Source organism: Calypte anna, chromosome 21 (assembly GCF_003957555.1).
Source record: "Calypte anna isolate BGI_N300 chromosome 21, bCalAnn1_v1.p, whole genome shotgun sequence".
Lineage (NCBI taxonomy): Eukaryota > Metazoa > Chordata > Aves > Apodiformes > Trochilidae > Calypte > Calypte anna.
This window is the reverse complement of record NC_044266.1, coordinates 4,374,054-4,395,830: the sequence shown is the minus strand read 5'-3', so window position 1 is coordinate 4,395,830 and position 21,777 is coordinate 4,374,054. Positions and strand designations below refer to the sequence as shown.

The 21,777-nt window shown below is 42.4% G+C and overlaps 1 protein-coding gene across 1 annotated transcript in view; it reads right to left on the bottom strand.

Annotated features, from left to right (window-relative positions):
* TMCO4 (transmembrane and coiled-coil domains 4) overlaps positions 1–21,777 on the bottom strand; it is a 39,349-nt gene that overhangs the window by 7,285 nt on the left and 10,287 nt on the right. The window contains exons 6-13 of the mRNA XM_030463528.1: positions 18,244–18,341; positions 17,411–17,554; positions 16,793–16,912; positions 14,645–14,809; positions 13,957–14,093; positions 12,444–12,528; positions 8,944–9,061; positions 5,910–6,027 (exon numbers count right to left, since the gene is read on the bottom strand). Of these exons, the coding sequence (XP_030319388.1) occupies positions 5,910–6,027; positions 8,944–9,061; positions 12,444–12,528; positions 13,957–14,093; positions 14,645–14,809; positions 16,793–16,912; positions 17,411–17,554; positions 18,244–18,341 (985 nt within the window). The remainder of the gene's footprint in view (positions 1–5,909; positions 6,028–8,943; positions 9,062–12,443; positions 12,529–13,956; positions 14,094–14,644; positions 14,810–16,792; positions 16,913–17,410; positions 17,555–18,243; positions 18,342–21,777) is intronic.

Below are 21,777 nucleotides of genomic sequence, written 5' to 3'. Positions count from 1 at the left end.
AACTGTTGCCACCTTTGTGCTTTTTAAACCACCTTCTCAGCTCAGCTCCACAAACCAAGATCACTTCTGATTAACTAAGGGAATTTTTGCCCTCTTCGAGGACAAAATAACTGTTCTCAGCTTATCCATGCCTTCATCTCCCTCAGGAGTTGATGGTAATGATGTATCCAGGCATTTAGAATGTTTCAACAGCTATGGTGCAGGGCAACTTCTCTCCTTAGCAATATAATCTCCTACAAATCCATCCCACCAGGACCAGCAGCATGTTTTAAGACTTTGCCTGAGTGTCACTGGGGCAGCAAGCAGTGATGGGCTCCATGGTATTCCAGCTACATCCAGCTAGTATGAATGCTGTTGTAACTGCAAGAGCTCAAACACATTAGCTAAAAACAGCACCACAGGAGAAAACCTCACGCAGGAGGTGTGCCAGCTAAGTCAGTCTTCCCCTCATTAACACTTTTAATTGGATGCTGCAACTGCATTTGCTTGCTGCCTTCACTGAAGAGGTCAGAACCAAAGCTCCACACAGAACACAAAAATTAGACAGGATTAGCCTTCATGGTCCAATCAAGGAGAGAGAAAGCTAAATTCTCTATCCTCACTTCACCTTCCTGTGCTCTGTGTAACCACTTGTTAGAATCAAACATCATTAACACCACTCAGGGAAAACTCCCACTGCTTTTGCTGGCAGTTGTGCTGAAGAAAGGTCTGCATGATCATAGAACAGAATCATAGAGTGGGTTGGGTTGAAAGGAACCTTAAAGCTCATTCGGTTCCACTCCCCCTGCCATGTAGAGGGACAACCTCCCACCAGCTCAGGGTGCTCCAAGCCCCATCCAACCTTCAAGACTGACAGGGATGGGGCAGCCACAGCTTCCTTGGGCAACTTGGAAGGGTGTCACCACCTTCAAATTAAAGAATTTCTCCCTAATGTTTAACCTAAATCTCCCCTCTTCAAGTTTTAACTCATTTCCCCTTGTCCTCTCCCTAACCCCCCATGTCCAAAGCCCTCCCCCAGCTTTCTTGCAGCCCCTTCAGATATTGGAAGGTTGCTCTGGTCTCACCTGGGAGCCTCCTCTTCTCCAGGCTGAACAACCCCAATCCCTCAGCTTGGCTTCATATGGCTGTGATGGGGATAGCTGTTTGCAAAGGCAACAGCTACAAGCCTGCTCACTGCAAAGCTTTCAAGAACAGAGCCTGCAGCTCCTGGCTTTGTAAGAACAGGCTTGGTCTCAAATGCAAAGTGCTCTAATGTGTGGAGCGATAAGAGAAAATCTGTTAATGGTGTAAGTGATGCAAATTGTATAGACTCCATGGGAGAAAGGTGTAATGGTGTCAAAAACTTTGCTGGTTGCTCAAGTGGAACAGCAAATTTCCTGTGTGGAATGGTATTAGATGTAAACATAAAGGACCTGTGAACCTTTATGGGAGGTAGCACTTGGTAATCTCAGCTTTCTTGAAGGAAGGGTGCAGTCCCAGAAATTCAGCTCTGCCCAGGTTATTTGGTGTGTCCAAACACACTGGAACAGATGCTGTGGAAACCCACCAGGAAATGATACCCACATTCCAGGCAGAGTGGAGGAAATGGGGAAATTGCTGCTGGAAATCTGCAGGAAGGCCACAATGCCAGAGCACCATGGTGCTTCTGAGTGGCAGTGCCTATGTAGACTCTGAAATGAAGAGAAATAAAGGATCAAGGAGAGCTATCAAATGGATCTCCCTGCCTTTCAGAAGGAGGCAAATACCCTCAGCCTTCTGAAGAATGCATTAAGGTCAAGTAATATGCCTGTATGGAAGCAAGGAGAAGCAATAATGGCCTTTGAGGATTTTGTCTGCCACAAAGCAAATACAAACTGCAAATTACAAATGGTTCCGTTTGCACTTTCTTGCAGGAGCTTTTCCAGCTTCTTCCTCTGCTCCAACACAGACATCACCAGCACCCTTTGCTTGCATCCCAATTGGCAGAATGTATTTAAGATGTGTTTAAAGTGTGATTCTCAGAGCTCCCAAATGAACAGCAAGAAGGATCACACAAAACTAACCCTGATGACAGGGTTGCAGGGACGTAGGAGGAGGATAAAAATAATCCCGGTGACCTTATAGCCCAGCAGACAAACTGATTTTTTTCTACAAAGACTTGGATGTGCCAAAGATGTGTGAAATGCTCCTCGGACTCCTTCGAGCCACTCCCTAAAGCCAAGTTCTGCTCTGAGCTCTTGCTCTTCTGATCCTGGTAATGCCTGGCACCGCGGGAGGTGGCACTGCTCATTTGAAACAAGTGAAACAAAGGTGTAATGAGACACAGGCAATCTTTTGCCTTTTGAACTCCCCAGGGTTCTTAATTAATCCACATTTTGTAACCCCAACTAATTGTTCTCTGTAAGACATGGGAATAAGGGGGCTGGGGTGGGTGGGTGGATTGGAAAGCAACCCACAGTTTAATGCATTTTGGGAAAAAAGCCTGGCTCACAGAAGTGCCAGATCTGTTGGATTTCACAAAATTCAGACTTATTATCTGATTACGGTATTTATGTGTGCTGGCTGAAGGCCAGACTGCTTTGAGTCTGTTTCCCTTCCCTTTTAATAGGAATACTGGGCCTTTCTTCTGAGAGAGCTTTTGGAAAGAGAGATCAGTTATTCTTGGTTTGTAATCACTGTCAGAGAGCTTTCCCACTGCTCGGTTACAGCAGCAAAGAAAAGGAGAGGCGAAAAAGCTTTTAAGGTATCTCAGAAGGGAAAAAGCAAAGGTGTGCTGACTATGATAGTGATTACACTAAAAAGCAGCTCTGCTTATTTGCCTTCTGTTGTGCAGAGGTGCTGCAGGAGCAGAACATGGCTGAGAAATGAAATGAAAATGCATCAGCATGTTTTTCTCATTTTATTTTACCATTGCATGCCTGCTCTGGAGAAAACAGCACCTTGGATCTTTAGCCTGCTGGCTGTAAAGAGCATGGCTCTGGCACTCCAGGGGTTGTCACAAGGTCCACTCTCCACTGCTGTTGCCTTTAGAGGAATTTGTGAGCCCCAGCAGCCTGCTGGGAGCTGCCATCCATAGAATGTGTTGATGAAGAATCAGAAAAGAAGAATTTAGCTGCCCACAAAACCTTGGGAAAGGAAGGAGTTTTAAAGTCACTGCAGAATTTAATCATAATATAGAGATCTGTAAGAGAAATTTCACACTGGACTAAGGATAAAACAGTACTGACTGCTGCAATAATTGCCATGATTCATGCTCTCTACTACACTTCCAGCTATCCATTCCTACTGCCCCCAAGCCTGTAAGTTCATCCCTGGTTCCTGCTGTAGTAAAGCTGCCCAGATAAACTCAAGTACCTCTCCTTGACTTGTAAGCCTCCATGAAAATGCTCTGCCTACATTCCAACTCTGAGCATTCCTGTAATATTCAAATGTTAATGCAAAATGTAATCTCCAGTATCCCATCTGAACAAACAGCAATCAGTCTAATATACTACAGCTCAATTACTTCCTTGGTCTCTCTAACAGGTGCTGTCAAATAAATCTACTGAATAAATCAGTCCCATTGTAACCTTTAGGAAGGATTTTATAACTGCATTTGTTGAGTGGGAGGACATTTTTCTCTCATTTTTTTTTTTACTGTCAGTCAGATAAAAAGCACACTAATCAAGAAAGACACACTAAATGCCTTGGGGGTGAACTCCTGTTTATACTGAGGTCTCTTAGTCCTCCACTCATTGGAGGATTCTGACGCTACCACAGCAAAGAGAACCAAACCCTGTGGATCCAGTCTGGGTTCACCATGGGTAGACTGGGAGAAGCCTAAAATACTGAGGTTGTCTGCATAATATTTTCACACAGAGCCTTTGTATCCTCTATTCTTTCTTCTTATAGCACAGCTTGTCCTTTCTTATTCCTAGTAGAAGACTTCCAGGGACCTTCAGCAAGGGCATCTGCAGGTCCCCATTATAGAACATATCTCTATATAAATTTCTGTTATGCTGCTGCACTACATTTGCAGCAAAATCTAGCTTTGCTTTCTTGCCACTTATAAAAATATTACCCCTGAATAAGTCCTGACCCATTCTTGCTCCTTTTACATTTCAAATATTCATCAGAATGCAATGTGTTTCTTTTCATAAAGCTCCATGGTCTGAAAAAGGGACCAGGAAAATGACATCTATTCATAGAGGTTTCTCCACCTGCAGGGGATTGCTCTTCTCCCCTACCCCTCCCAGTTCTTTGCAGTAAGATAAAGCAAGGGAAAGTGACAGCTTTTTCTGAGATGAAAACATCACTGGAACTGTCTGTTGGCATCAGGCAGCAGGGATATAGATTCACAACAACAAAAGACTAGCAGAAAGTGGCTCTGCAACCATTATTCTTCTAGCTGAAATGTAAATACTGCTTCTTGGGAAAAACTGAGCTGCTGTAAGCCAGGCAGGATCAGGTCTGCAGGACTCCAGAGGGTTTCAAAGTTCAGGAAGCAGGTCAGCAGACTGAGGTTCTCAAGAGATGTTACAAAGAGCAGAGTAGCACAGACTGAACAAGCAGAACAGTCACCTCAGTGAGTCACTGAACAAGCAGAGCAGCCACCACTGCTTGACATCTTTGTCCATTTTTCTTTTCATGCCTGCTACAGCTATCACTGCTCAAAACTGACTACTGGCAACTCTGGGGACAGTGCAAAATGGACATGGGGAAATTCAGGAATGCTAAGCAAGGAGATGCAAAGACAGAAGAACAGCTGTAGATCTGGACCATGTTTAAAAGCCTCTGCTAATACCACTTCTCTCTGGGAAGCCTCTGTTTTGTTCTTCAGTGTCTCTATTTTATCTGTACAGCATTAAGCCTTGTGTTTTCTGGCAAGGGCAGCACATAGCTCAGTTATAATGAATGAAATGAGCTGGTAACAGATGGGTATTTATAGGCTCAGCAGGCTGGAGCTCCAAAAAATCTGAAAGCACTTAAAAGTGCCTTTGGCTCCAGAGCAAGGTTGACAACACCTACTGGTTTGTGGGGACATCTGGGAGGAAAAATGACCATAGAAGTATCCTGAGCTTTGGACTGGACATCTTCCAGTCCAGTTTACAGACAGTTTAAACATTAAGATATGGAGAAACAAGACTCAGTGTCCAAGATGACTGTGACTATGAATACACAGGCTGAGTTCTGGGTGATTTTCTGTGGAAGAGACTCACTCGTGAGTCAAGATAAGGCCAGGAGGTCATTAGTTTGCTCCAGGTAATTGAGTTGAATATTGCTAGACATATAGTAGCTTATCATTAATAACACCAGATAGCTTTGAGGAAACTGAGTGTCTACCAGCCACGGAGGGGAATTGCTTCCTGGAGACCTGCACTCCAAAAAGGCTGCAGCCCAGGTCTGGACCTGGCAAACCAGTCAGGAGCTCCTGTAATTACAAACTGATTCCTGTACTCCACGTCAATACAGCTCAGGGGACCAAGGTACAAGGGCTGTCACGTTGTCCCTGATGAACCTGAGCAGTGCTGAAGGCTCCACCAAGATAAGACTGCAGGCTGCACCTGCTCCACAGCCATGTGTTTGAGCTCCACGTTTCCCAGCTGCTGATTCTACCTGCTTGCTGCTCTGGGGCTTGGAAGACAGCAAGGTCATTCTTGGAAAAAATGTAATTTTCTGCCTCCAGCATGAGCCATTTCAGAACCAAAAAGCCCCAAACATATCAAAAAAGAGAGGCAAATTCTCATTTTTTTGCTCAATACTGAGCTGGGCCAACCAAATCTATAGTGAAGTCTGAGATGAGAGTTATCTCAAAGAAAGGAAAGAGGGACAATATACTTGGAGGTGCTCTCTACAGTATCCTGTCTTCCCTGTGCCAATCTGTGTGAGGTTACAGTTCTGCAAGCAAAGGATACATGGAAAAAACTGAAAACATAAGTAGCACTACTTACTACAGATGAAAGGTCCATGTTTGCCATCCTCCTGCAATCCAGGTCAACTGGCTGGAGGCCTGCAACTTTGATCTGGACAGAGGAGGTTCTGTAGACAAACCTCAGCAGCCAGTCCCCCCTAGGAATAGAGCAGAAGAAGAGTAAATTCTGTTGCCAAAGCAATACAGTGTGTGACTGCCGAGACCACAAGGAGAGCAGGAGGGAAGCATGGTGATGGCAGGACCAAGACCTGCTGCAGTTTTGTCTGCTGTAGGAATCAGAGCAGTTGCTGAATTCAGGGTAGGTTCCTGGGACACAGTAGTGTAATTTTGAATTTAATCCTGATTCATGGGTGTAGGCTCATTACATGCAGCATGTTTAAAAATCTGACCCTTCTGTAGCTTTCTGTATTTGCTTAGAGATGCAAGACAGTCCCACATTTAATCTTTTTAATGTACTAAAAAGTAGAAGTCCTCCAGCCTGTGGACAGCTGATAATCTGACTGCAAAGCTCCTCAGAGTGCTCCTGATTTATAAGTCCTGTGTAAACACATGGCCTCAATGAGAGAACCAGGAAGAGTTTGTTCCCACTGTAAAGTATCACCATAACTCACTGTGACAGTTTCAGGGTAGACTTTAACACAATGAGACAAGGCAATACCTCCTCTGGAAATACAGAACCTCTTCTGTGCTGCCCAACAGCATACAACTCAGACACCTAAATGCCTCTATACTCCACAGAGGAGATTTGAGTTGGATGTGAGTGGTATTTGTACTTTGTGATGGCAGCAGGAAAAATACACCCCCATGAGACACCATTTCTGGTTCCTAGTGTCCTCCCTCTCCATGCTGAAAGTTTTAAGTGTGCTCAGAGCTCTACAGAATCTTTGTAATACATCTACACTGCTCAGGCATGGGTTCTTTCAAAAGCTGAGTGAGTCTAACAAATGTGGTTAAGGTTTCCCACTAGGAATTTGTAACCCTGCTGTGAAGTCAGATGGGACACTGACAGCTGGCTTTCACTCTCCATGTCCTTTCAGACTTCAAAGCTGAAGCAGAAAAACCTGGACTGGACTAAAGCTCAACAAGCTGGGCCCAAATCTGATCTCACACGAACTGCATTGCAGTGTGATTCATCTGACCTAGATCAAGTTATTCCTGAAGTGACAGAACGAGGCCACAAGTTGTATTAGTGTGAGACCAGAGGAATCAGAATCAGGTGAGGGCTTACAATGAAATGTCTGTATAATCCTTCTTGCTTGTCCTCACATAAATTCTTTATATCTCTCAGTTACCTCCTCTTGCTGCCCCTCATGCTAACAGAATCACCCTCAAATTCAGCATCTGAATACAAAGTAGAGTACCAGAGCAGGGGAATATTTCCTGACAGTCTCCTCATCTGCTTCTTCCTACAATTTCTACATAATTTTTCATTCAATATTCAAGACATGGGCTTACCAGAGCAGACTCACAGAATTACTGCATGTAGAGAGGCACAAACAACATATAGAGAGGCTATTGCAACAGCACCTGAAGGCTTTGAAAGTCTAACAAGACCATTTATATATATATATATAAATATATAGATAAAATAGGAAATGAATACACCAAGCTTTTTGGAGTGAAATTGATTTTTTTATAACATGAGGAGGAATGATATTTGTCAGGGTAAATTCAGTTATATGCAACAATTGCTCCCATTTCTGGCTCCTTGGAGGAATGCAGAAGCATTCCCAAGGAGCCAGCAATTGCTTTTTCCTTAGGTCACACAAAGAAATATTGTAGCTGGTGTGCACATGTGGCATCCATATCGCCTCATGTGATCCAAAAAGGACAAAAGTAACAATTCTCAGTTTAGTTGACAGATGGGATTAATAATTTGTTGATTTAATCTTGAAGGCATTTCATTCTTTTATTTACTTCTTCATTGTAACTTAACATTCTTAGTTAAGATGAACAATCCATCTTCATCTTACATGTGTGTGTGTAGGCATAGACATGTAGTGTGTGTTTAAAGTACCAACAGCATTTTAACTGTCCTTGACCTCAGGTCTCAAGCTGTCTTGACTTGCAGCTGTATGGTCATTGCTAATCTCCTTGCCTAGTTATTTCTCAATTTATTTTTTCCATTCTTTAATCTTCACTGCTTCATCCCTTTTTTTTTAATTCCCCCTCTTCTAATTGTGCTGGTAAGCAGTGCTCTTGGCACAATTATCTTCCAACACGTGGTCATTAGGTTTAATACTGTCACTTGAATCCTGAACAGCTTTTGTGAGATTGCTTCAGCTGTTTTGTGCCTCTGAATCTCTCCTCACCCATCAGCTCACAACTCTGCATAGCTGTTACCTGCACAGTTTTAAAAGGCTGGTATTTGGTTTCAAGGTAACCTTTGAATGCTTTCACATCACTGGTGAATTTTCTAGAGCTATTCCAGATATACCTCCTTTGCAAATGAAATATCTTGTTCATATTCACTATTGGGACCAGAAACTGAGTCTGGGTATGAACAAATCTCCAATGTGCTTGAGCTCCATCCCTTGTGTTGCAATTTTCACATCTTGATCCCCATAAGCAGCCCCTAGTGAAATGCATCTCAAAGCTTTTATAGTTTTTAATATTCATTCACATTCTTTAACTGTCAGTGAACTTAATGGCCATATTCAAAGTCCTGTATGTAAAGCTGAAATTTAAAGGGGCCTTACAGTATGTCAAATTACTCACACAAACACACTGACCCAGCTTTAAGCTGCCAGGGCCAGAGAACACTGCCAATGTTTCAACAGGACCTACATACTCAGCACCTCAGGCTTCCAGTGTAACTGTGCATCACAGAGAGCTGGAGAGGGAACAGTCTTCAGCTGCCTCCTCAGGACTGTCATCTGCAACTAATCTGAGGGAGAGACATCCAGAGGGAAGAAGCTTAGGCACTGCTGGCTCTGGAGCTACTGGACCAGAGTACTCACCAGCTGAGCAAATATTCACTTAAAAAATAAATGTAGAAAATAATTTCAAAGCAGTGCCAGGAGAAGGCAGCAAGGGGCTGAGCACGTACAGACCTGCAATAACCATTTATGATCCTGCCCGACACCACCTTCATCAGAGCTTTCCAGTGCTTGGCTTCTCCTTCCACTGGAGCTCCCAGTAAGACCACATCTTCAATGATCCCTTGAGAGTCTATTAAAGATGAAAGAACAAGAGCTCAGGTTTAGAAGACAGATGAGAAAACATATCTTGACACATACACCAAGGAGGGGGATGTCCAGATGTGCTATAAGAAAAAAATCATCATTTCAGTGGCTCAAATTTTAAAGACTGAAATAATGGAAAGGTGGATCTGAAACATAATTTTGCATAAATGAACAGTGTTCCATCTGGAACCAGTAAATGTGAAAATGAGAGATCCTGAGGCAGTGAAAGGAACTAGGCTGATGGCAAGAGGGGGAAGTGGCCTGACCTCTGCCAAGAAAGATGCAGCTCAAGCAGCAAACCCGTGGATGGTTCCTTCCACAGATTTATTGACCTGGGCCTGCACAAAGCTGAACTGTTATGGTTTGAAACAGGTGAAAAGGATGGACTTTCCACAGGGTCAACAAATGTTGTCACATATTAAGCACATTAAACCCTTTCCACATCCCTTCTAGATAAGTTTGTGAAAGACATGACCTGTACACAGAAACTGCCCAAATTATTAATACTGATTGGGAACTAAGAACAATGAAGGTATTTGCCACATGAAGTGATAATCTATCAAACAGGTTGGATTTTCTTGAAAGATCCTTTAATCTGAATGCCCAGGGCATGTTTTGCTGAAAAGGGATGTTGACTTTTAAGGATAATAAATCTCCCTCTCTCACCAGATAGCTGCAGCTGGGAAATTTCAGTGAAAAAAATGATTGTATGAGAATATTGGGCAGCTCTGCTTCTTTCCTAAACTCTTAAACAATGTCTTAACATATGTTCTGAAACCTTTGTAAAGAGAGACCTAGCACCTGATGCCTAAATTTCACCTGAAGTGAAAGTGAGAATAACTGCATACCACATAGAGTTCTGAGGGAGAGGTGCTGTCTGGCCAGACTTCTAAAATGTAAATCAATTGGTTTCCTTTCCCTGACAGCAGTAAAGGACTGGGAGCTGCCTGCAGTGCCTTCATCATTTTCTGCAGTGTAAACCCCAGCACCTGACAACAATCCAAAAGCTCTTGTGGAATTAATTCTTATTGCAAAGTAAATTTTGCACCAATCAAGAGAACAGCAAAGAGCAGTGAAATTTTTAGTGTAATCCATGAGCAATAAAGTCCTGTCCCCATTACCATGGGCAATGAAAAAGAAACCCACTGCCTTGCTAACAGGGAGCTTGTTCCAACCAAGGTACTAAATTCTGTGGCCATTAAAACTGAATAAACAAACCACTAATTCATCAGGATCCTGAACATTTGGGCAAGGTAGTGAAAGCTTTTGTTTCTCCTGTCCTTTGAACAGCTTAATTCTTGCTTGGAACACAAATGTTTAGCCTTGGCTGAAAAACATTCATGGTGACAGAGGGGGACAGAAACCTGAGAACAGATCACTGGCCTACATAGGTGCTGACACTCTAGATAAATTAAATCTATTTCACAGTTTGCAGATCTTTTATATGCTGAAGAACAATAAAGGCTGCACAAGCAGGAAAAAAAAATAATAAAAAAAGAGAATTACTGATGGGCCAAAATTAAAAACTGGTAAGATTATTTGTTCAGAAAAGATGTGGGAGATACAGGCTGACCCAGAGCTGGCCCAGAGGCCACAACCACTCCCTGGGAGATGGGCTTTGCCGTGCCTGTAGGGTACAGCTCACTGGGCACAGAGGGAAACATCTCTTCAGCTTCAGGTTCAGGTACTAGTGATAACACCCATTACCAGTTTTCATTAGTTTACACTTCTCATTTACTAAAACACCTGGGAATCACGATGAAGATCATGAGACTGCTGATCTTCCTGTGCAGTAACTTGTCTCTGACAGGTGATTACTACATCTTCTGCTATAATGTCATTTTCTGGAAACCTACTCTGCTCTGGCTTCCAAAGTAATTTGTGATGAAGTATATCCCAAAGATTATTTAAATGCTTTGGGGAAGACTGTTTTCACAGAATTTGAGTTTCTGCCATGGTCTTTCACTGGATGAGACACAATTAGTCCTGGCAAATGCCAGTGCCATCTGGATACAAACAGCCTGCATGACAAAGCCTTGTCGTTCTTTTGTGTGACACATCCAAGTCCAACCCCAAATCAGTCTCAGATGTCCCAGGTCCTGGTTACTTTCCTTCTGTGTCTTGGGCTGGAATGTGCATGTGAAGAACATTTTGGCAATCTGTGCTAAACACGCTGCTTTTCATCTCACAAACAGCTCAGCTTTCATAATTCAATTAAGGAACTGAAAAATTAGTGTACAGTGGGGAGCTGCTATGATACATAATTATGATGCTTAGATTTCTTTAGAATGGCAGCCAACCTTAAAGACCCCTAATGATTTCCTTTCACGTATTACTTAGCTCTGGAGCCACATTATTCCAGGGAGAGCCTGCAGATCATTAAATAAAAAGCTGAAAATATCTCATCCCCTGGCATTCTTGGGACACAAAAAGAGTAAATCTAGAGCCAGATTAGGAATCTGGGTTCTGGCTTCAGTGTAACTCTGCAATGCTCATTCTGGATTTGATTAGATTTTATTTTGAGAACAGAATTCCTGCATTTGAGGACTCCCATCTTAAAGCAGGAGTGAAGTACCCAGCTGGCACCAGAAAAAATGCTGACCTTCTCTGTCCTCACTTGACTCTACTCTCACCTTTTGTTATACAGATATTATATTCCCACTTATTAAATATTTTCCTTTATAAAGCTCCCTATTTATTAGCAACTCTTCGTGAGGCTGAGTAATTATGAATGAATTCAATTAGCAACATAGGGAGGAAGGCAAGCTGCATGCACACACTCACTCACTCCTGACTCAACTCCAAGATGTGATTTATATCAACTGATCATAACTATTTTATTATTTTTTTTTTCTTTTTCTAAATTAAAAATAGAATCTATTAATAAACATCACCACAACGGGTATAAATTGACAGATGGTTCTATACTTGACTTTGGGGAAAAATTACCATGAAAATAGCAGATGACAGTGGTGTTTCAGTGACTTAAATGGAAGGGAGGACTCAGGGAATCAGATACAATAGCTGCATAGGGCTTCCAAAAAAATATTCTCTGCCAGGAGCCTCGGGGCGTGTGGGCAGCTCACAGACTGATCTAGCAGTGAAATGTCACAAAATGTCAAGTTGTTGTTTACAGACTGGAGACCAAACTAACACCCTGGAGCTCCTCTGGTGAAGGCAGTGGATTTAATACACCAAACTGGTGGAAATGACAGGAAAATCTGGCTCCAAATGGATTTTAATACTTTTTTTTTTTTTTTTTTTTTAACATTAATATCTTATTCTAGAAGGCCCAAACTCTGTTCCAGAAAAACTCTGGAAGAAAAACTTCTCGACCAATAGTAAGGAAAATAGGAGGTGAATTTTACCTTCTTCTTGAGCCATTTCCTGCAGGCAGAAGTAAATGACTCTTGCACCCAGACTAAAGCCAATCAGTGAGACAGGTCGCTTGCCCTAAGAAGAAAGAAAGCAGAAAATCTCATCAAATACTGTTGCAGACCTAGAAAGAGCAACTGGCTGCAGGCTCCCCAAGCCCCTGGTACACAAAGAACTTAAGCTTGTGCAAGATCTTTTAAACACCTGGGCGATTCGGTTGATTTCGAAAGGATTCTCTATCCTCAAAACTATGCACAGTTCAATATTGAAAACTCTGAATATCTGGGTATTTTGTATGTACAGAAAATCAACTGAAAGAATATAATGATCACGAGTTACAAGAAAGCAGATAATTCAAACAGAAACAAAACAAATGCTGTCATTGTTTTGAAATTTCCAAATCAAAGCCTAACTCGAGGAGCAAAATTTTCCTAGAAACGCTTCAATGAACAGAAGCAGCAGCTGTAATACAAAAATATTGATTTAAGACTGAGTGACAGCAGCACTGTGTGACTGCTGAAAAAAATTATGGGGGTAAGCTTTTATTTTGAATAGCCTAATACGATTTTCTATAAGATCAAAGGGAGCCTAATCTCAACAACAACGAAAAATGGTCTTTGTATTAACCAGGGAGCAGGTGTGTGGTGAACTCCCTAGACATCCTGTTAACTAGTTTTAGACAGTCCAGCATGTTGGAATGTGTTTTCACAACAGTGAATGCTAAACAGGCAGTAACAAATGCTCACAAGCAAAACAAAGGGCTTGCTTGGATGAAGTCAAGTTTATTGCCCTTCTTGGGATTGTATTTTTATGAGAATTCAAGTTTGTTCCTGCTCTGCACATTGTTCTTTGTGACAGGCAGTTCTGGGGCCATGGGGTCTTCTCTGTAACAGATACTGGACTCATGTGCCTGCCAGACCAACCTGTGGCTAGCAGAAAACAAGCAGCGATAGCTTAGCAAGTAGTGTCAGGCTTTTGGGGGAAGAAATGTCTGTTTTTTTCACCTCTGTCATTCCTTTCAGGTGCTAGCCCATTTCACTTCTCTGTAGGCAAAAACATGGATCACAGCATGTCTGCTGATGCACAGTCTGCTCCTCCACTGTTTTCTGGTGCCTCCTCATTATCAGTGAACATTTTTAACACTCAGTATTCTCCATTTCTTTTCACCCATCTTTACTTTCTATTCATAAATTTCCACTAGGTGAAATGGCCTGGCTGTTTTGTGACATGGTCAAGCCACGTGTCATTTCTGACCTGGATCTCTTAATTTAGAAAAGCTTTAGGTTAAGTGGGACGAGTATATGATTCACGTGTGACTTCCACTTTTTCCCCCAATGAACCATATACATACTGGTCACCTTCATGCATCAGTTTTTCAGTTTATTATTAATTTTCTTATCCCTGAAAAGATCCAACTTGATGGCTAACTAGAATGACTATAAAACTTACCTCCCTGGCCCAAATCCCTTCCCAGACTTTATTCCTGAATAATTTCTAGCTGCTTACCTGCTGTCGACTGAGCAGGATCCTTGCTAAGTGTTTTCCCACCTCAGCAGACCGATGGAGACACACTCCCCAGGGGTTGTCAATGACATTGGCCACAGTCAAGAGTGAAGCTGGCCAAGTCAAGGCTGCCACAACACCTGGGACAGGCAAAGCAAACAGCATAGCTTAGCTATGAATCTGGGCTGCTCTTAGGAAACATCAAAAGGAAGACATTCACTGGAGTTAAAAGTAAACCCAGGACCTTTTGTTAGTCCCAGTTCTTCTTTCTCAAGAGCTGATGTGAGAATGTTTTGCTAGACTCAAGATAAGTAAGAATCTGATGTTCAGATAGGGAGGCAAACAGACGCTCTACATGAATGTAACCTGGGTGTTCGCAAGGCTTATGTAAAGCAGTAAAACAGTCTAATAATGGAGAGAAATGAGTACAGTCCCAGACAAAGGAAGGGCTTTCCAACTGTAATTTTAAAACAATGAGTCAGTGACACAGAGGGACAGCATACAGGGGAGCAAATATAAATTACAGGTGTGGCAAAGAAGGTTCTCAGGACCCTTTTGCAGGGTGATGCTAGTACTGCTGAAGGAGAAACCTTGACAGAAATCTTGTTTTGGAAAACTCCTCTCAACAAGCACTAGCAGTCAAACTGCACAAGAGCCACTCAAGCAGATCTGAGACCATTTACATTCTTACCTGACAAGACAGTGAATTTTAGGGCTTCTTGAGCCATCAGGTTCATAAAACCATTCAGCAGGGAATCTAAGGCATTGCCAAGCTCCATCAAATACTTGGATTCCCAGGCCAAACAATACTGCTCACTGGAGTGCAGCATGCTGCTCCATGGTGCTGTAAAGCTCCCTGAGAAACAATGCAAAGAATTCATGCTCGGAGACAACACAACCACAGCTGACTTGTGGCAAGATGAGTCCAGCAAAGAATCAGAAAAGCAGCAGCAGGACAATGGAATAGCCTCAAACACTGTTATAACAAGGAATCATTTTTAAAAGTATTATGAGATTTAGACCCCCTGTTTCTGTTGTGTTACAATAAATTTGGGCTTCATAAAGAATTGTGCAGGTCTAGTTGCCTGTGCAAAGAGTCTTCAGTGTTCAGACTTCATGACCCATTCCATTGCCTCAGACAACTGCCAAGACATTAACACTAATTATGTCAGGTATTAAGGACATTCCTTCTATCACCAGACATCAAACCAAGTCCTGCAGCTCAATCATCTCATGCAAACCAATGGATACCTGAGAAAAACAAAATGCTGAATGGCTGCACGACTGAGTTCAGTAGGACCAGAAGCACAGAAAATATGTAGGAATTTGTCAAAATCTATCACAGACCATCTTCCCAGCACTTCAGTTAGATGAGTGAGGATTGCAATAATGGCTCTGTCTGAAAACAAGGGATCTGCACTTGCAGATCCAGACTGCAGTTATTTTTACTTTGCCACCCATTCTCGTTAGCCACTTCAGATCAATTTTTTCCCTCTAGGTGCTAATCAAAAGTGGTGCCTAGATGCTTGAGAGATAATGGGTAATTTCCACTGTGCAAGTCTAATTTTTGGCTGAAAGAATAATTTTGAAGCCGTACTCTCTCCTGTTTGTAGTGTAGCTTGTACTAAGTGGCCAGGAGGGGCCTGGCAATGCTATTAATAGCAGATGAACTCTGAAGGGCAGAGCAGAATTTTCATTTTAACTAACTGAAGCTGTTCCCAAGCAGTTCCTTCCCTAAGGAACTTGCAGGTTGAGGCATGAGAAAGCCCATGCCAGATCACACCATGACACACTGTCAGATTTGTGAACCTACAGATAGGCAGCTCAAAAATCACAAGACAGAAAAACTCCATAAAAACCCTCTCCCTGGTTTAGAGAGTCACACAAGTGTGTAGCTAGACAGTCACAGCTGTAAGGAGGAAAATGGATGACAATTCCAGCTTTGCTTTGTTCACTATTACTGCAGCTTGCTTGTTATGGAAGAAGAATGTGTGTCATCTGTAACTCCCTTTTAAGGGCAAACAGACACAAAAAGGTTCGTGAAGGGACACACATGTTTTCTGTAACAGTGCCTGGGAGCCCTCCAACCCCAAGGATTTGGATCCCTGGCAAGCAGACAATGAAAAAGGCCAAAGTACTACAAGGTGAAAATAACCTGACTCTGACAGCAAGCTGCAATCTAACAAGCAACAGGACAGAGACATCCTTCTTCATTAATGATAGCCAGTGTTAATTGTGATGCTTCTGAATAAACTGGCAGCTGTTCAGCCAGGTTGCTGAACACATCAGCAGACAGCTGACATATTTTAGATGACAAGCTGTACTGGAAACCAAAACGCTACAGAGCCTTCAAGGCTGCTGGCTGTAAGTTGACCTCTTGAGTGCTGAGCTTAGCAGAATTTACTTGACAGAACTTTCTTGCCAATAAACCTCATTATCTGGCAGATATTAAGAAAGAAAAACAACACTATTTTCTGTTAATTGCTTGAGGATAAACATAAGGTCTCAGAGATAGGTGAGACACTTTGTACTACTGCTGGAAATCATCCACCTCAAACAAAACCTTTCCTAGCAAAACCAGGCAGCACTTATTAACAAAAACCATCTGCTATGATTACTATCAATCCAACTATCTCTACCATTTTACTGCCCTCTCTCTTCCTCTCCTGTTTTGATTGGGATTGCAAACTGGGCTGCAAAATCTTGAGAGTCAATCTGTTCCAGTTACCAGGCCATGCATATGTGGGGAAGACAGGGTGCTACAAGAGTGTAAACCCTTGCTGGAGTGAAACAGACACAGCTTTCCAGGCTCCTCTCAGTTACCTCATCTTGTTCCTACCATATTTGCCAGTGCACAGCCATCCAGTAATTGCTATGGTGATACGAAGCTGCTTTCCTTCAGTAAGTGGGAGGAATTCAAACTCTTCTATTGCTCCCACACGCTTCTTCATCTTGTATCCTGCATGCAGCAAGGCAGAAACATGAGTCTCAGAAATCCCACAGCAAGGACAGACTCTGCTAACAGTAAATGTTCAGAAGAAACAACTTGGGGAATTAGGATAGGGATTTTTTTTTTTTCCTTTCCAAAACCCTCAGGCAGCCCATACATTGCTTAGAGCTTGGTATGGAGCAAATTGATCATTCTGAACTTGTGTGATCTGAAGGAATCCCAGCAGAAGGCTACTTTGCTGCAGCACAGACATCAGCTGCAACAAGCTGTAGCATCTTTCAAAGCCAGCTTTCATTTTCTTCATTAGCCATATACCAAATATTCTTTTTTCCTACTTGGTCATCAGGGGCTACACAGCATCTTAACCAGCACTGAAAGGATCATCTCGTGGTTGAAGGAGTACACCTCAAGTTGCTTCCCTTCCTGTGCAGAGCTCAACTAAATCATTAGTTCTGCATTTGCAGACATGGTCCCTGTGCCCCTGAGACATACGGGGTGCTCCCTTACCAGTCAGCCCAGCTCCAGCTGCTCCAAAGAGCGATGCCATGACAGCAATCCCAGCAGTCGAACCCAAAGCAGCTGCTCCAGCACTCCCGATGACAGCAGCAGCTCCCGCAGCAACCAGAGGGGCAGCAAGACCTCCTGTCAAGCCTGAAGATGCAACAAGTGATACCACCAAACTGTTTTTGCATACAACATCCAGGCAGTCGTCTCCCTGTGCTGTGTGAAATGCTACTGAGAGAATATCAGTGATGGTCACTTTGCATCGCCAGTACAGGGGCTTTCTGAGACCTTCCCCATGCCCTAAATTCTTTGGCTGACTTCAGTAAAAATGAAGAATAATTTCAAATTCAAAGGAGGAGTAGGTGGCAGACTGAGGTGAACCATGCCCTGTTTGCTTCAGAAACATTGATCTATTCACATATTGTTTTGAATTTATATTTGAAGATCTAATCCAAGAGCAAAAGAGGAGAAAATATTTTTAAGGGTGATGGCCTCAGCTTGTATTTCCATCAGCCAGTGAAGCTACACTGGAATACTTTTCCCAGCTAATTCTTTCAGTTTTATTTTCAGGGGGTGGAAAATACTTGGATATAGGGTTTCTTCTGTTGGTCACGATTTTATGGTTGTTTTTTTTTCATACACGGTAGGTTTTTTTTGTATCTAAAGTGACATACTGCCTTCAGCCTGGCAAAGAAAAGCAGTGAATACTTTAAAACTACTGGGGCTAAAAGGAATGATGGCTTCTGTTGCTGAATTTATAATTCACACCCCCTCTGCCCCTAGTGCTATGCATGCAATTTAGGAGCAAGCCTCAGAAATGCCTAGGGCAGCCTCACCGATCGCTGTTCCACCTCCAACGGTTGCCAACCCAATCAGCAGGTATCTCTTCAGCTTTTTTGTTCTTTCCTTCTTTTTTCTCAATAACTCTGCATTTCTGTAGGGGGATCAGAAGCACAAAAACTGATGGAGAAGCCTGACGGATAACAGTGCTGCATCAAAATCTGGTTTTATTCTCCTCGGTGTAATTTCCCTACTGGGAACAGTAAAAAGTAACATGCAGGTGTGGACTGTGACAACACACTCAGATTTATGATCATGGACATAAATCCACAGATTTAAATTGAAACGATTTAATTGCTGAGAAAAGCCAACAGATGTTACTTACTTGGAAAACCCTTTCTAGTAGGGCTGAAGCTTGTGAAAAAAAAAGAAAAAAGAAAAAGAAGTCAAAAGCATTTCAATAACTATATACTGCCCATGTGTCTTACACAAGAAAGCTAAGTCAAAAAAAGGAAAAGTGTCTGAAACAAAAGAGAATAAGGGTGACTTTGTGCTACCAAACACAGAGATGGAATCAAACAATTTTCCAGCAACTGTGTATATTCAACTCCTTTCTAATTGCACGTCACAATATAATAATACAGTATTAAATACAGTCATTAATTGATTTGTCTGTGTGCATTCAAGCTAAATTTTAACATGCTTATCAGAAACAGGTAAACAAAATACAAGGAACAAATGTCACTTCTTAGGCACTACTTTTGGCTTCTCTCCCATGTCTTTGGTTTCTCTCTTACAAGAAAGACTTCCCACTTCAGAGGAAAGTGCAAGAAGCAGAGGATACAAAAATAACTATTTTACAGAGGAATGGTCCTTCTAGCCTGCTTATGCAGCAGTTCATCTAGGCCTTGAAATGCCACAGTTTATCTTGCTTCCATACTTGGATATTTTCCCTCTTAATCCTAGCCTAATTGTGGATTTTCATTATCCATACAATTTCCTAATCCTTCCTGGAACCGCCCTTCGTGCACTGGAATTTTGATAAAGACAATTTTTAGATGAGCCCCAGACAATATGGAGCTTTGTAAAACACAGCAGGGGGAGAATGGAGCACAGTGGGGGAAATCCCTTCACCACTGGAGTCAATGGCAGAGCCCCCACGGACTCGCACAGCATGTAGACTTTGTCTCCACAGAGATCCTCTGGAAAAAAAAACCCAACATGTTGTATTACCTTCTGCAGCAGCAAGCAGGGCTGTCTGCTGAGAACAAGAGTGCAGCCTGCAGTGGTTGTCCCTTCAGCAATTTCTGTGTAATCACATTCACTTTCTACAAGCTGTGGTCAAAGCAGGGATCTGCACGAGTCTGTGTATGCAGTCACCAAGCTGAATGCTTTGACTTGGGAAAAATTGCTCCTGGAGTTCCTTAAATAAATTCTGCAGTCTGGCTATTAATTCCTAAGTTAGCAATATCCAGAAATTTATATTCTACATGGTGGTTCATCAGCTTTTATAGTCAATGTGCTGTTGTTTTGGGATGAAAATGATGACATTGAGGGAGCTGAAATCCAGCTAATCTGGCTTTAGTTGCAGTAATGAGCATGTTGAGAAATGAAGCCTGCCTGAAGATATAGTGAAACTACTGCCACCAGGACTTCTACCTGTTACTGCTTTCCTTCTGTAGCTGCTAGCAACCACTTTTGACAGTTGCTTTGCTAATATCTTCTGCATTACAATTACCACTTGATTACCAGACTGCTTTTTATCCACTGTGGTAATTAACTGCCTTTGCTGGTTCTTCTCTAGCCTCAGTGACCCTGGGTATGCAGCTTCTTGCCTGAACCACAAATTATGTTCAGGGAGATTTTATAAGTGGAATTTTGGATCATTTTCCAATGATGAAAAGTGGCAGGAGTACATGTTAGCAGCAACTGATGTGGTGTTTTCCAGTTTCTTATGGAACCATGTACAGGAGAGGTTCACACTTGCAAGTCAGGACATGTTTGGTGCTGGTAGGATGGATGTACATGTTCTCTAGGTGACCATACTCTACATTTAACCTTGCCCATTCTGGGCCACAGGCCAACACACCCACAGCAGCAAAGACAGCAGCAAAACCTTCTGTTAAGAAATTTCAGTAAAAAAACGCCTCTGCAGAAGCTTCCAAAAACCCTGGTTGGTTGTTACTGTTCCATAACCTCTTGCAATGGATGGTCAGAGCTGTATGTATCCTATGCAGATGTTAATGTATTCCCTGGCACAGAAGTCTGTGAGGTCAAAGTGGTGACAGGTTTGTATTCCACTTCATTTCCCTGTTGACTCCTAACTTTAAAACAAACAAAAGGTCACTGATTCTCCACAAATCTCAGCCTTTGTTTAGCCCTGGAGTAACAAGTGTGTTCACACTGGAGTCTCACTATAGTGAGACACAAGTACTATACCCTCACTATAAAGATTTTTTTTCCCCTTTACCTAACAGGTGCTTACTTCCATGGTTGCAACTCGGGCAAAGAACAAGAATGAAATCCATGGCTTTTACCACACCAGATACGCACAAAAGCCACTGAGCTAGCTGCAGCATCATGCTTGTAAGTAGACAGCATAATTTTCTGGTGACTTTGGTTGTTATCAGACACTACTGCTATCTTTTTGGGATGTGCTACAGGACCCACAGTGTAGCCCATACAGAATTAGGCACTGGAGCATCACCTCTACAGGTGACAGCCCATCCTCAGTGTTGGTGTTTTCCTGCACTTGAAGGCCCACGACTGAGTTTGCTTCCACAAGCCCCAGCAAAACAGTCCCCACTGATACCAACCCTTGCTCCTGCATGCCAAACAGTGTTCTGTTGAGCAGTCCATGATCTTTGAATTTATTTTGACTTTCCCTTTTTACAGTGAGCTATAAAGTTAAGCTTTATTTAAGTGAACTGAAAGATACCCATCACACGCTGGTAATGTCTGAACTCTACTACGTCAGGAACATTGATTAAAGCCTTTATTAGCACTTGGGTTAATCTCAGAACCTGTTTGCTGAGCTGATAGAGAAAAATACTAAATGGTCCCTTGAAAGTCCAGTACAGATATGTTTACTGCCTCCCATTCACTAAACCTTCACAAAATTCCTGACTGGTAAGTGGAATACAAAAAGGCAACCTATCCCACAGAGTTCAACATTTTGGCTGTTTCCCATCTAAGTCCTGATAATTAAGAGAATTAATCTTACCTTAATAACACAACTAGGAGTCAGGTGCATAAACATCTAAAGATGTAGGTTGTTGCCCTCAAGACCTACCTTCTAACCAATAGGAGTTAGACATCTGACTCCTAAACAGGATACAGAGGAGAGAGCCACAGAAAATGAGCAGCTGGGAATCTAATCCTGAAACTCATAGGAACTTTATTCTGCAAGAGGCAGTTCTATCTGAAGCATATTGGGCCAAGAGATAACAGACACAAAGAGACACCAGCTCTTTGTGGTGTATTTAAGCATAATCTGCAGCCTGGGAAAGGCAAAAAGGAACAAGGAAATGAGGCAGTTCAGCATGAAGCAGTTTTTGCTAGCTTGCAAGGTTGGGTCTCAGCTCTAATTT